A 15,738-nucleotide genomic window follows, 5' to 3' on the forward strand; every position below is an offset into this window, starting at 1 on the left:
GCATGACTGGTTAGCTGTGCTCCTTCGGTTTTTTTAAGCAACAGATGATTTAAGAACATTTTAAGGAAGGTTCACAAATACTGGTTGTTGTCTGAAAAGCTTTGATTAGTACACTCTCATAAGATCCAGATTGTATCAGCATTAACACATGCAGTTACCTTAAGGGTATCAGTGATCTGCAAGGAAATCCGAGGGACGCTGGTGGAGTAGAATATAGTTATAAGAAATACTTGTATCTCCAGAGCTTTTAGTGGCATTTAGGGAGATGCCATGAAACATATGCATTAATGACTGAGTGAAAAGTGATTCAGAAGATTTTTCTATATATTTAAAAGGAGTATGTTTGCTAGTTCATTTTGCTTGTATTTCTTTGCTATGCATGCAGGAATAAGTAGTGATATGTTAGGTTGTATCATTAACTGAGTGGTTTTTTTTTTTTTTTCTTCTCAGTTAAATTATATCAGTGGCATTTTAGATTCAGTGAAATATGGTGTCTGCTTTATAGTATATAGATGTTTTCACAGCTAAGAAATTTTAATTTTCTGAAAACTATTACTTTAGGGACACCTGGATGGCGTAGTTGGTTAAGCGTCTGCCTCTGCTCAGGTCATGATCCCAGGGTCCTGGGATCCAAGTCCCGTTTCAGGCTCCTTGCTCAGTGGGGAGCCTGCGTCTCCCTCTGCCTGCCACCGCCTCCTGCTTGTGCTCTCTCTCTCTCTCTCTGACAAAAAAATAAAGTCTTTAAAAAATACTTTAGTTTTGAAAATTACAAACTGAGAAGTCTTTTGGTAATTGAGAATTGGATGTAATGTGAATCAAAAATGAGTGCACTTGCTATTTAAAACAACTACTTAGTAATTAGAAGAAGAATTAAGCATAAATATCAGTATTACAGCCATCAAGCTCATTTAATGCCAGTTGAAATACTGATTATTCTTTGTTGACATGTTCTGGTTTTAAAAAATGACCATTTATTTTCTACTTGGAAAGAAGGCAATGGAGAGCATTTTTTTTCATTCATAACACTTTAATAATTCCTTTGAAATCCATTAATTTGTTCTTTTTTCCCCATAAACTATTTATAGTAAATATATTTTATTTTTATTATTTTAAAAATTTTTATTGTTTTAAAATTTTAATTCCAGTATAGTTAACATAGAGTGTTATATTAATTTCAGGTGTATATTATAGTGATTCAGCAGTTCTCTACATTGCTTAGTGCTCATCATGAAAAGCGTAGTCTTTAATCCCTACAATTTATTTCACCTGTCCCCCCACCCTCCTTCCTCTGGTGACCATCAGTTTGTTCTCTATAGTTAAGAGTCTATTTCTTGGTTTCTCTCTCTTTTGTCCCCTTTACTTGTTTTGTTTCTTAAATTCCACATATGAGTGAAATCATAAGGTATTTGTCCTTCCTCTGACTTACTTCACTTAGCTGTTTACTCTAGCTCCATTCACGTGGTTGCAAATGGCAAGATTTCCTTTTTTTAATGGCTGAATAATATTCCATTGTATGTATGCAGCACCACTTCTTTATCCATTCATCTATTTATGGACACTTGAGCTGTTGTATACAATGCTGCATAGGGGTGCATGTATCTTTTTGAATTAGTGTTTTTGTATTCTTTGAGTAAATACCTACTAGTGCAATTACTGGACTGTAGGCTAGTTCTGTTTTCATTTTCTGAGGATCCTCCTTACCTTTTTCCACAGTGGCTGCAGCGGTTTGCATTCCCACCAGCAGTGCACAAGGATTCCTTTTTCTCCACATCCTCGCTAACCGTTGTTTGTGTTTCTGATTTTAGCCATTCTGACAGGTGGGAGGTGATAATCTTTCTGTAGTTTTGATTTGCCTTTCCCCAATGATGAGTGATGTTGAGTAACTTTTCTTTTATCTCTTGGCCACGCATATGTATTCTTTGGAGGAATGTCTGTTCATCTTCTGCCCAGTTTTTAACTGGATTTTTGTTTGTTTGTTTTTTGTGTTTTTTTTTTAGTGTTAAGTTGTGTAAGTTCTTTATATATTTTGGATACTAAGCCTTTATCAGAAATGTCATTTGCACATATCTTCCACTCAGCAGGTTATCTTTTAGTTTTGTTGATTGCTTCCTTTGCTATGCGAGGAAGTTTATTTTAATGTAGCTTCAGTAATTTATTTTTGCATTAATTTGTTCTTTAATCCCCAAACTTTGTTTTCCCTCTTTCCCATCCCCAGTATTTGAATGTGTTTTAAATAGGAGCTCCTACAATAGATTAATACAAAGAGGTACAACTTTATCGTTTATAAAAAGGAAAAAGATTCATAGTATGGCAAGATGTTAGTATTTTTAATTTTAATGATGCAACATTTTTTGGTGCTTTTCTGAACTTGTGAAATATAGCATTTCTTAAAAGATCTGTTTCTTCTTTGGATTGGTGACTTTAGGATGAAGATTTTGTGATTTCCAGGATAAAATAAGAATATGTATTGGATCTGTGTAACAGAAATTAGGCAAACGTATGTCTGTTTTGGAGAAAATTGTTTGATTCCCCAACAGAGAATTTAAAATTATTTTTCTCTTTTATGGTTCTAGGGTTATGCACCACCACCTAAAAATGGGATTGAACAGAAGCGCCCTGGACGCCCTTTGAATATTACATCTTTAGTTAGATTATCCTCAGCTGTGCCAAACCAAATTTCCATTTCTTGGGCATCAGAAATCGGAAAGGTAAAGACTCTTCTGGGTAGCGCGTAAAAGTGATCTCACTAGGAGTTGATTTGTCTTGTCTTAGCTCAGGGTACTAGCTCTAACCTGTTTAGTTTTCTGATCTTAATTCCTGAAAAGCAGTGCTTTTCAATTCAGGGAGTGGAGATGTAGGGATTCTTAGGGTTGAAAAGTTCAAGATGTCCTAAATGTCATCTCTTTATTTTCTTGGAAAAGAAGTGAGTGTAATTACAGTGTTTCTTAAGGAAATGCCTGAATCACAATTGTGTTTATGTATGTGTTTAAGTAGGGTTTTAAGAAACTGGAAACTTTGGGTAATGTTACGTTTTTATGAAGAGGGGCAAAGCTTATCTGGCTTTGAGGAAAATGATTAAATGTGGTTGGAAATAATCTGTTCCAGCTTTTACATGAACAGCTGTCACTTCAGATAATTTGGGAATCTCATATGAAAATATTTACTTAAAATTACATTATTTTCCCAATACCTGTAGGTTGATGAACCTGGCTTTCTACTAATTCCTAGTCTCAAATGTGTTATGTTAGTTATGGGATACTGACTAATATAACAAGGGATTTCTGTCTTACAACTATTTGTTTATATATAGAAATAATAGAATGTCAAAAGAGATTTGAGTTAATTTCTGAACATCAACTTTAGTCTTGCTATTTTATTGAGGTAAAGGGTAATATTCCTATTTTATTGACAGAGAAATTGAGTCATTTGTTCATAGCAGGAAGTTTTGGTTGTCACACCAAGGCAGTTACAGAGTTGAGGACATAAAGAATAGCTTTGTATTAATATTTGGACTAAAAAAATATTACTATCTCTCTAATGATTGTTTTCTTGAGCTCTCAGTTTTGGATTTTTATCATAACTTGTCTGTATTATCATAGGACACTGATCCTAATATTTTTCATTTGTACAAACTGTGCAGTGTAGTGATGCATTGGGTAAGGATTCAGAAAATCTTAACTTAGTCCCAACTTGGCCACTGTTTGATTTTGGCGAAGTTGCTTACTTTCCTGAGGCCTGTTTAAATATAAGTAAAATCTTGCAAATGCAAGAGTCATTGGTAAATGAGCAGGTATTAATGTTTTAAAGCTTATGGGAGAAATTTGAATAGAAGAATGTATCTTTTTGATGTAATTATTAACATATATTTTTGAGTAAACGATTATAGACATTGAAGATCTGGCAGGGTTTTTTGCTGTGTAATGGTAGTAATATACTTTTCTTGTAATTAAAATGATTAATTGATTTAAAATTTGCATACTGTATTGAGTATTCAGATACTTAAAAAGACTGTTGCAGGACATTAAAATGATATTTACAATATTTGGCTTGATAACTATTAAAAGTATTTTGTTTATTATAGGATCAATTGAATGAATATGTGTAGTGAAATAGTAAGATAGATTTTTAGCATGTAGGTAAAATTCTATTTCATCTCTTCATAGCTCTATAAATAGCTAACGAAGGTTCCTTTGTGCCAGATCTAAGAGGTATGGGATTGGATGCTATTATTTTCTGGCCTTGTCTTTTTGATTTTTATCATTTCTTCGTGTGTCTTAAATACTACAGTAGCTGTCCCTTCCCTAATAAAATGTGCATTTGGAAACAGGGGTTAATTTGTCAAAGTTTTTCTCCGAAGAAAGCTGATACTGGGTTCATTTGAAGATTTGTTCAAGGCCATGTATGAGGTGGTCTCTTCTGCCAGAATTAGAACTTTGAAACTCTGGATTTGAATGTTAATTCAGACCACTGGTGTTTAAACTTTGTTTCTGCAGTGGAACCCATTCTTCAGTGAAAATATTGTGACAGTCCATTACATGAAAACAAAATTTTAGTTAGAAGTGGGCATTCCGGGAGGGTACATTCTCATTCATGCCAGGATGACCCCAGGATAATCAGTTTTGCTTAATTAGAAACACAGTTTGAAAACTGCAGATCTAAGATATGTTATCTTTCAGTTGGATGTTTTAAAGTGATAAATGATTGAGAAATACCTTTAATGTGATTGAGTTTTATCTTCCCTAAAATAGCTAAGTTGATTTTGTTCCCTTCCCAGTCCTTGACCTTCCTGTGAAAGTTATTTTGAATGTTATTTTTAGAAACCAGAGTTTCTTAGACAGGTATTTTATGTAAATAGGCTATTATCTCTCATCTTTAATACAGATTATCTTTCTTTGTAGAATTACTCCATGTCTGTATATCTTGTACGACAGCTCACATCAGCCATGTTATTACAGAGATTAAAAATGAAAGGTATTAGAAACCCTGATCATTCCAGAGCACTAAGTAAGTAATGTTTGTAAGACTGAGCATTTGAGATGCTTTAATGGAGAAAAAAAAAAAGGAAGCCTCAAATATACATCAATACAGGAATAATTTGTGAAGAATTATTTTTAAAAACCTAAAATGATGAATACTGTTTTTCTGAAAATAAATAAATTGGGAAAAAAAAAAAAAACCTAAAATGAATTTGAGTTAAAAATACTCCTTTGAACAGAGCCCTATAATGAAAAGCCCTTCTTAGAAATCACTCCTAAGGATAAGTTTTATATCCCAACTAGTCTGATTTTTGGCTTTTTTATGCAAACTTATTTAGGTAAATGTCAGGTTGATGGTAATTTTGATGCGTATGTTGACTCGCAAATAGGAGTGCAAGTCTTCAGAACCTCCAGTGTGTAATGCAAGGTACATTTTAAAAAATCCTAAACGAGAACGCTCTTTTTGCAAAACAAGTGTTGATATCTATCAATAATATTTGACTTCTCAGAGGTTTTATTTTTTACTTTGCTTTCATAATGTATAATAATAGAGAAAAAGTCTAACTCAGACTGTAAATAATTCAGTAACTTAATTTAATTGAACAAGACGTTTTTCTGGGAAAGACAGTATTTTTCCCCCAGTTACTTCACTTAACGCTGGATGAACTGGAAAGGAGAAAAGGATCTACAGATTGAAAAGGGAGCCAAGTAGGGCTATTGAAATGGTTTGCATTTCTTGTACTTAAACCATTCTCATCTCTTTAAGAGTAGCGCTCTTCCTGCCTAGAGCTGGAAGCCAAGGAAGCACTTCCCTCTGTCTTTTCATCCCACTGCTGTTTCCGTTTCCCATTTCCTTGCCTTTTCTCTATGATGGTGCTGAGTGTTAACCACCTAGAGGCCATGCATATGTTTGTGACCTTGTAGAGACTTCAACCTGTCTCTTATACATTATACATGTATATGTCTCTTATACATTACCTGGAAGATCAAACTGCAGAGACATTAGCACATCTCTTGCAGTTTTCAGTTGTCAAAGGAAGTATAAGAGTATTTGGCTTTTTTGGTTTACAAATTTAATAGTTGTTGGAAACAACCAATACCCCGTAACAAAAAGTCCTCTGAGTGTGTGTGAGGAAAGCATGGAAGCTCCAAGTACAGCTCCTTTGCAAGTTCCTTTCCCATTTGTTATATTGTTCTTCGGTCCTATATAGTTGTCTATTTCAAAACTCTTCCTTACCTGCAAGTTTGCTTTTAGAAAGAAACTGTTTAAAAAATGCAATCAAACATGTGAATCTAAAGTTTGCAAGTTTGTAATTCTTTAACCTAATATTGGAAGTATGATTGTGTTTTTACATGAATACTTAACATTTTGGGGGTTTTTTGTTTGCTTTTTGTAGTTTCTTGACCTAGTCAAATTGTTTGGGAAACTTTAAATAAGATGATACCTATTTCTGTAATCCTGTTCAGAATATCACAGTTAAAATTTTTTTTAAAAAAATTCTTTTTTCTTTTTAAAGTTAAAGAAAAACTTACTGCAGATCCTGATAGTGAAATTGCTACAACTAGCCTTCGGGTGTCCTTGATGTGCCCTGTAAGTAAAGCCAAAAACATTGCGGGGTGTTTCGGTTTTTATAGATGACTAATTTCCTATATAAGTAAGTGTGGGAATGAATGATACGTTATGATAGAATTCAGAACTTTTGTCATTTTCCCATTCAGGAATTTTAATGATTAAACACAATTCTAAAGAATGCAAATGTTCTTCAAACAATGACTAAGCAAGGAGAGACCTAAAAGGGTATTGTTTTGAAAAGGAAAGAGAGCTTTAAGTTCAGAATAATCTGTCATAGTTTTTTTTTTTTGCTGTAGATAGTCCACAGCTAATAGTAAATATTTAGAGAGAATAGAGAGTTGGCTCCTTTTATCAGAATATAGACTGTGTTGAAAAATAGCAATAAAATTACTGTCACCTAATAAATGCTAATTGATGGTTCTGGTTTAATGAATTAGAATGTTTGAGATGCCTTTATGAATTAGAATGTTTGAGATGCACTTCTAAGTTGCATAATAATTTTATGTCTCTTTATATAGAGACTATGGAGTGGAAATCGGTCAGCAACTCTCAGATCCTCCTGTGTTCTTGTTACTGAGCTAATTTTGGGGCAAAAATACCAAGGACTTGATAAGAACTTGTCAGAAAGTTAATAGTCTACTTTGAGAGATAAAACTAACTCACATGAGAAAACAAAGATATACATACCACATGTAACCTTGCTAAGCATAGGGAGAGGTCAGGAATAGTGGATGAAGTCTTCTCTAAAATCAGTACTCGTGGAGGGGAACCTTTCCACATGGAAGGAACTTTATGAGAAAAGTCACGGAATCAGGAATGTAGTTTTGGGAGAACCTCATGACCAGCCACCGTTGTGAGAAATGTACGGTATTTAAGTGGAGAGAGAATTGTGTCAGAGAGAGGGAGAGAGAAAGGAATAATTTGTTGAGTTCCCGTGATGTGCTTCTTAATTTAACTGTCTTAACAAACCTGTGTGGAAGAGTTGTTCACATTTTGTAGTTGAGGGAACTGAGATTAAAAGTGCTTGGATAGCCCACATCACACAGTTAGTAGCAAAACAAGGATAAAAATTTTGGTCTTCTGACATTATTGCAGATACCTTAACAATATACCATAATACCAAATTGGGCTAAAATATAAATATCCTCATTATATAAGTTCACCTCTCTGTCACCCTGGAAAGTGATGTTTGCAGATCTCTTTCTTTCTGAATTTCTTTTTTTATTATCTTTAACTTAAACTAACTTAGCTCTGTTGAAAAGGAATAGAAGTGCATGAAATTGGATTGCTTAGAAATGGTGATCCTGTGGTTGTCAGATCCAGAGAGAAGAAAGTCTGCTGTTCCAGCAGCGGTGGCAGGGAGCATTAATGCCTGAAGTGGTGGCAGAGGTCCAAGAGGGCTTGTGTTGGGACCAGGACCTCCTCTTCTACCCCCATGCTGTGTGAAGACCTTGAGACGTGATTTCTTTGGAGTGTCTTCACATTACTCTTTTCCTCCCTCTCGTGTTAAAATGGATGTTAAATTGACACAGGAAATTGCCATTTTGTTAGTCAAAAACAGTTGTATATTGACATTTTTCTTACAGTTTAACCCTATTTTGAGCAGATGTTGTTTACTGGCTATATTCTAGGCATAATCACAACATGGGAAGAGAACTCATGTTTCCTCTATGTTTCACTATTCTGTCAGTAAGAGAGTGCTTCTGGATAGCTTACCTAAGGAGTTCTAATGGTTGCAAGATTCCATTTTCTGTCTTGTCTCCTTGACCTTGTTTTTTAAAGTTTTTTTGTTTTTGTTTTAAAAACACTGTGCTATTCTGTATGAGAACAACCCAAACAAAACATAAGAGACTGACATACTAACAGATTCTCAGATTTTCAAAATAGTGGAAGTGGTATATCAGAGCGGTTAAGATTCCTTCTATATAAGAATAGGGAGCTTAACCGCTCTGATATACCACTTCCACTATTTTGAAAATCTGAGAATCTGTTAGTATGTCAGTCTCTTATGTTTTGTTTGGGTTGTGGAAGTGGTATATCAGAGCGGTTAAGATTCCTTCTATATAAGAATAGGGAGCGGGGCGCCTGGGTGGCTCAGTGGGTTAGGCCGCTGCCTTCCGCTCAGGTCATGATCCCAGAGTCCTGGGATCGAGCCCCGCATTGGGCTCTCTGCTCTGCAGCGAGCCTGCTTCCTCCTCTCTCTCTGCCTGCCTCTCTGCCTGCTTGTGATCTCTGTCTGTCAAATAAATAAAATCTTTAAAAAAAAAAAAAAAAAAAGAATAGGGAGCAGTTCCTTTGCACTAAGTTTGTTTTGCAGACTGTCTTTTGAGCTTTGAAAAAAATCACACTACCTGATTTTTTCAGCACTTTCTAAGAAAAGAGTAAGTGGTATTTTCCAGGCTGTAGTAGTGTTAACACAGAGTTGAAGCTAACTGTAGTCTATGATACATGTTAATTAGAACACCAAACAGATGTTTTGATCAGATTTAACAGATGGATGACAGAAGTTAGATGATGAGAGGAGGAGATAATACCAGTATTAGCTGAAAAGAGCAGAAAGGAGTGCAGCCTACTGGCTGCAGAAGTAGCAGCGGATCCGGAGTGGTGCTAGGAAATACAGAAGCACAGAGCGGATCGTGAGCATTTGGAAGGATGAGCCGTGAACCCTGGGATAAGGAAGCTATCAGAAAATGATGGCTGTCAGGTACTGGGAGAAGCGTTTGTCCCATTTCACAGTATATTTGTAAAATGATCCAGAGTAGACTTGAGTCTGGGGAGTGGGAAGTGTAGTCCAAAGCCTCTGTCCTTGGGACTTACGGAAGGCAATTTTACTGTTGTTCGAGGGAGGGATCTAAGTATATATAATTATATTTCTGAACAGTGTCTGAATTTTACAGTTTTTAAAATTTATCAGTTTTAGTGATATCAGCTAGTGATTTTCTGTCTTTCCTGCAGAGGTGGGCTGGGTGGGTGGGGGTAGAGAAGGGGGCTAGGTTTGATTTTATCTTTTAAGATTCTGACTCATATATAGTTTGGATCCACTGATTTGGGTCATTTTTACTATATACATTCTTAATTTATGTAGATGCATTTAGGCCACAGCGAAGTAAAAATCAGTTTAGGTGCTCTGTACATAACATTGCACTCTGATGTTCATAGCAACATGATCCACAATAGCCAAGTTATGGAAGCAGCCCAAGGGTCCATCGACTGATGAATGTGATATATTACTCAGCCATTAAAAAAAAAGATGGAATCCTGCCATTTGTAATGACATGGGTCGAGCATGAGAGTATTATGCTAAGCAAAATCATTCAGAGAAAGACAGATACTATATATGATATAATTCATACATGGAATTAAGAAACAAAACAAATGGGGCGCCTGGGTGGCTCAGTGGGTTAAAGCCTCTGCCTTCAGCTCAGGTCATGATCCCAGGGTCCTGGGATCAAGCCCCACATCGGGCTCTCTGCTCAGCGGGGAGCCTGCTTCCTCCTCTCTCTCATTGCCTGCCTCTCTGCCTACTTGTGATCTCTGTCAAATAAATAAATAAAATCTTTTTTAAAAAATTAAAAAAGAAAAACAAACAAAACAAACGAGCAAAGGGACAAAAAAGAGAGGCAAACCAAGAAACAGACTCTTAACTATAGAGAACAAACCGATGGTCACCAGAGGGGAAGGGCATGGGAGGATGTGTGATGGGGAATTAAGGGTACTTAATTAAGGGTACATCACACTTGTGATGAGTACCAAGTAATGTATGGAAGTGTTGAATAACTATATCAAAACATCATAACACTATATCATAACATCTGAAACTTAGATTACACTGTATGTTAACTGGAATTTAAGTAAGAACTTAAAAAATATTTTACTAATCAAAAAGAGTATTGCATTGTTTAGGAACCATTCCTTCCATCCATCCGTCCATCCATCCATCCATTATCTGACTAAATAGAATTTAAGCATACAAAGCTGCTTTTGTTGACACGCCATAATCAGTATTAGGAAATTAATTAGATTTGGCCAGTTGGTAATAAATGCTTTTTTAAACTTGAGAAATGCTCATTAACTTTTGTGAGCCACTAGGATTAAATTTAGGATCAGCAGCTTCTATAGTTGTGAATGTTTTCAGTTCTCTGTATCGTGGAAATTCTTTTTTTTTTTTTTTAAGATTTTATTTATTTATTTGACAGAGAGAGATCACAAGTAGGCAGAGAGGCAGGCTGAGAGAGAGGAAGGGAAGCAAGCCCCCTGCTGAGCAAAGAGCCCGATGCAGGACTCGATCCCAGGACCCTGAGATCATGACCTGAGCCGAAGGCAGCGGCTTAACCCACTGAGCCACCCAGGTGCCCCTGTATTGTGGAAATTCTAAGGCAGTGACAGGAGAGATGAAGGTGGTACCTAAGAAGAAGAAGAAAAAAAGCAAGTTCCCAAAGCATGGCTCAGGGATACTTGGGGGCCCTGAGACTCTTGGAAGAGACTCACAAAATCAGAGCAATTTTTAAAATAATACTGTGATTCAGTTTGTCTCTTTTCTGTTATTCTCTCATGAGTAGGCAGTGGTGTTTAATAGGGATTACCTGACTATTGGTAATGTCAGTGTTCCAAGGGTTGAGTAATGTGTATTTGTCTATTCTTGTCTTTTTAAAATGTCTGCTTTAATTGCTACTACAATAAATATTGGTAAATATAACCTATATATAAAAACTCCTTGAGATTCTCAGCGTTTAAGAGTGTGAAGGGATTCTGAAGCCAAAAGTATAAGAACTAGGAGCCCCCGCCCCCTCCATAAAAATCATAGTAGACTGAGCTAGAGCATTATTTAAAGGAAGCAAATTATGGAAATTGACAAATAGTACCTACTTTATTATAAAATTATTCAAATAGAACAGACATTAAAACTTGAAATTCATAAGATCTCTTACTCAAAAGTAATGCTACTAATAGTATGAAATAAATCTTTCTGGACTGAACTTTATGTTCATAGTTGTGTATGTTTATTGGAAAAAATTGTATTGTGCTACATATACTGTTCTGTGGTTTACTATTTTAAAATTAACAGTATATTTTAACTATTAATATCTGTAGATATGACTTATTTTAATCATACAGGCATTTTGTTGATTGGGTGTGGTGTAAATTAACTTGTTTAACCTTTTTAGTGATTATTTAGGTTGTTTCCAAATAAAAAGCAATGATGAAAAATTCCGAAGCAAAACACTAGCCAGTAGAATCCATTACTTTAAAAAGAATCAGTATTTTACAAGAATAATACACGATAACAAAAGGATACCTCTTAGGAATGCAAGTATGGTTTGATTGTTTATATTAATAATGGAAAGGGGGTTAGGAAATCCCTGTGATCATCTCATTAGGGTGCTGAATAAGCATTCAGTCAGCTTCCATTCCTAAGAGAACAAAAACTTTTAGCAAAATAGGAGAAGGTGGATAATCGGAACCAAGAAGCAGCACCATGTGTGATGTTGTAAAACTGAGAGGAGTCCCATAGAAGTCAACTTCGGTGTTTGCATTAGGGCTCCACCAGCTCGGTCTCAGTGAGTGTGTTGTTTATGGCCTCATGTTGTCTCAGCATCTTTATTTCAAAAGCAAAATATAGATACTAGTTTTTCTGCAGTCCTAGGGCTGTTAGGAGAATTCTGTGAAATGTAGGTAAAAATCCTTAGCGCCCAGTAAGATTCCACATGGCTTAGGAGGAAATCTGTTACTAAAGGAAGGGAAAATTTGGAAGCAAATATTGTAGGAAAATGAAATGCCTTAGGTTCTGTTCTTCCTTTTTTCTTTCTTAAATAATGAGTTCTGTTGTGCTGTGTACTTGCATGAATCACTGTAACTTCCAAGATCCCTTTTAGAATTCTAGTTAAAACACTCAGATGGAGTCAGTATAGCACAGTGTTAAGATATGGACTCCGGAGCCAGAGTTGCTTGGTTCAGATATTGGTGCTGCCACTTTCTAACTTTGTAATGGTAGCCATTACTTAGCTTTGTTGTGCCTTGGTGTTCTCAGGGTGAGAGTGGGGGAGACAATAATGTCTCTAGATCAGCCATACAGTGCAGTTGTTAGGTTTAAATGTAAAGTGTCACTTCATAATATATCGTGCCTTCTATGTAAGTAGAACTATACAAACAATAGTTATTGCTATGCTGACAACTTGGCTCAATTAATTTTTTAAATTACGAAATAAACAAATACTCATTTTAGAAGAAAAATTTTAGATAAACCATAAAGGGGGGGGCAAACAGGAGCATTCTAAGACTCCTACCCCTTAGGCAAAGTTAACAGTGTAATTTTGCTGTGTATTTTTCTAGACTTTATAGTGCCCGTAAAGAAGTTCTTCCTGCTTCCCTTTCTTTCCCATTGCTGTTTTTCTAGTCTGTCTGTCTTTGTTCTGTCATCTGATCAAGAAATTCCGAGCACATGCTGCATTTTAGGTGCTGTGCTGTGACACTTGGATTACAGCGGTGAGCAGCGACATGGATCTTGTCTTGTGGAGCTTAGAGTCTAGTGGGAGAAACAGATTTTCTATCCGAATATCACAGAGAGCTGGTTGTAAGCTGATTTTCTGTAAGGAAGTATGTAGGGAGGGCTGTTGAAAGGCTGTACTGACAGACTCCATCTAATCTGTATCCTGATGTTGGCATACCTCTACCAGCTAGAATAAGAACTGAACAGAGCACTGTAGTTATATAAAAATATATTGGAATATCAGCACATGTGATTATACACAAGTAAATTCTCATAAGTGAAAAATCAATTTGCAGTTCACATCATCATATATATGAGGCTGACTTAATGTAGAGCTGCTGTAGATAGATACCAAAGACTAAATGGAAAATGAGAAAAGGTTATGAATAGATGGTTCTTAGAAGCACACATGGCTCTTAGAAGTAAAAAAGAAAAATGGACTCTGAAAAACAATCTGAGGGGTTTGAAGTGGCGGGGGGGGGTGGGAGGTTGGGGTACCAGGTGGTGGGTATTATAGAGGGAATGGCTTGCATGGAGCACTGGATGTGGTGAAAAAATAATGAATAATGTTTTTCTGAAAATAAATAAATTGAAAAAAAAAAAGCTCAACTCAAAATAAGGGAAGTGTAGTTCACAACTATAATGGGATTTTTTCACCTATCAGGTTGGCAGAGATCAGAGTTTCAGCACTGTGTGTGCAAGGTTGAGGGGAACCAAGTGCACTGATACACGTATGTGCATGCATCGGTAGGTAGGCAACTTCTGTGGGAGACGTTTTGTCATTGTGACAGAAATCATAAATGCACTTTCCCTTTGACCACAAAATATCACTTCTAGGAGTCATCCTGTAGATATCTACTGGAGCATTATTTGTAGTCATAAAAGATTGGAAACAATTTAAACGTCTGTCGCTAGGGCAGGTACTAGTTAAATAAATAATGAGCCTTCATATCATACGCTTCATTATCAATTATGATACCTTCATGTCATGGTAGCTTTGCGTGTTCTGATATGTTTGAAACAGTCACCAAGGGAATTATGTGACAGCTGGTACAGAATTGTGTGGATTGCATGCCACCATTTCTGGGAAGCCTGGGTGGCTCAGTGGGTTAAGCCGCTGCCTTCGGCTCAGGTCATGATCTCAGGGTCCTGGGATCGAGTCCCGCATCGGGCTCTCTGCTCAGCGGGGAGCCTGCTTCCCTCTCTCTCTCTGCCTGCCTCTCCATCTGCTTGTGATTTCTCTCTGTCAAATAAATAAATAAAATAAAATAAAATAAAAAATTTTTAAAATACATACTTGGTTATGTGTAGACTCCGTGCAAGTACAAGCAAGAGATGGGCAACAGTGGTTCCCTCTAAATAGGGGAACAGGTAAGAAAGAGACATGTTTTTCTTCCTGTGAATTTGCATGTTGATTATTTTAAAAATGTGAAATGGGCTTTTAAAAATCATAGGGCCGTCAGTGAATACAAGTGAAATGTGTAGCAGTCTTGATAGAGATAAATTCTGGTTTGAATTTTTTCATTTTGATTTTCTCATAAGATCTTTTCAGACTTTTATGAGTGATTCTTGCCTTTGAGGCTTTATTCTCCTTTCTGAAAAGCTTCCCCCTGTTGTCTTCCCTGTCCTGTAGTTAGGGAAAATGAGGTTGACAATCCCGTGCCGCGCAGTGACTTGTACACATCTGCAGTGTTTTGATGCTGCCTTTTATCTGCAAATGAATGAGAAGAAGCCCACGTGGATCTGTCCCGTGTGTGATAAAAAAGCTGCCTATGAAAGTCTCATTTTAGATGGGTAAGTATATCCCAGCCTACGTGTTAGCTTATGTAAACAGTCAGTACAGCCTCATATCCGTTTTAGTCTAGCGTTGTGTTACCCTTCGTATTTATTGTTGTGTTTCTGTACTGTTAGGTTTGTTAAACTCAGAGGGGCATTGGTCTGTTGTTTTCTTGTGTGTCTTTGTTTTAAGATTTTATTTACTTGTGTATTTTAGACAGCATTAGCATGGGTTGTGGGGAGAAAGGCAGAGAGAGAGAAGAGAGAGGATCTCTCAAGCCGACTCCGTGCTGAACATGGAGCCCTGCACGGGGTCCAATCCCACGACCCGTGAGATCCTGACCTAAGCCAAAACCAAGACTCAGACGCTCAACCCACTGAGCCACCCAGGCATCCAGGCATCCCCTTTGTCTCCTTTTAATACCACCGTAATGTTGACCTCATGCAAATGAGTTGGGAAGTGGTGGTATCATGTCTTCACAAATATTTGTTGGAATTCCCTTGTGAAGATGTTTGGGACTGGGCTTTTCTTTGTGGTAAAGTTTTTAACTATAAATTCATTTTCTTTAATATACGTGGGTTTCCTCAGGTTATCTATTTCTTTTGGAGCCTTAGTGTGGCTAGAAGTTTGTCGATTTTATTGATCTTAAAGCCCCAGCTTTTTGTTTTCATTGATTTTTTGTTTTTTTTTCTATTTCATTTGATTCTTTTCTTTGTTATTTCCCTTTTCATGTTTAATTTTAATTTTATTTCTGGTTTCATTAGGTAGAAACTGAGGTCATTGATTTGAGTCCTTTTTTAATGTAGGAAGATTAGTGCTATAAATTTTCTTCCAAGTACTGCTTTAGCTATATTCCACAAATTTTATTATATTTTCCTTTTTGTTCAGTTCTAAATACTTTCTAATTTATGTTTTTATGTTTTTT

General features: G+C 36.3%; 1 protein-coding gene across 5 annotated transcripts in view; it reads left to right on the plus strand.

The window, feature by feature from the left end:
* Positions 1-15,738, plus strand: part of PIAS2 (protein inhibitor of activated STAT 2) — an 87,030-nt gene that overhangs the window by 50,288 nt on the left and 21,004 nt on the right. For all 5 annotated transcript variants that reach the window (XM_044243046.1, XM_044243049.1, XM_044243050.1 and 2 more), the window contains exons 6-9: positions 2,574-2,708; positions 4,899-5,004; positions 6,494-6,567; positions 14,670-14,830. In XM_044243046.1, the coding sequence (XP_044098981.1) occupies positions 2,574-2,708; positions 4,899-5,004; positions 6,494-6,567; positions 14,670-14,830 (476 nt within the window). The remainder of the gene's footprint in view (positions 1-2,573; positions 2,709-4,898; positions 5,005-6,493; positions 6,568-14,669; positions 14,831-15,738) is intronic.

The sequence above is a fragment of the Neovison vison genome, chromosome 3 (assembly GCF_020171115.1).
Source record: "Neovison vison isolate M4711 chromosome 3, ASM_NN_V1, whole genome shotgun sequence".
Classification (NCBI taxonomy): Eukaryota; Metazoa; Chordata; class Mammalia; order Carnivora; family Mustelidae; genus Neogale; species Neogale vison.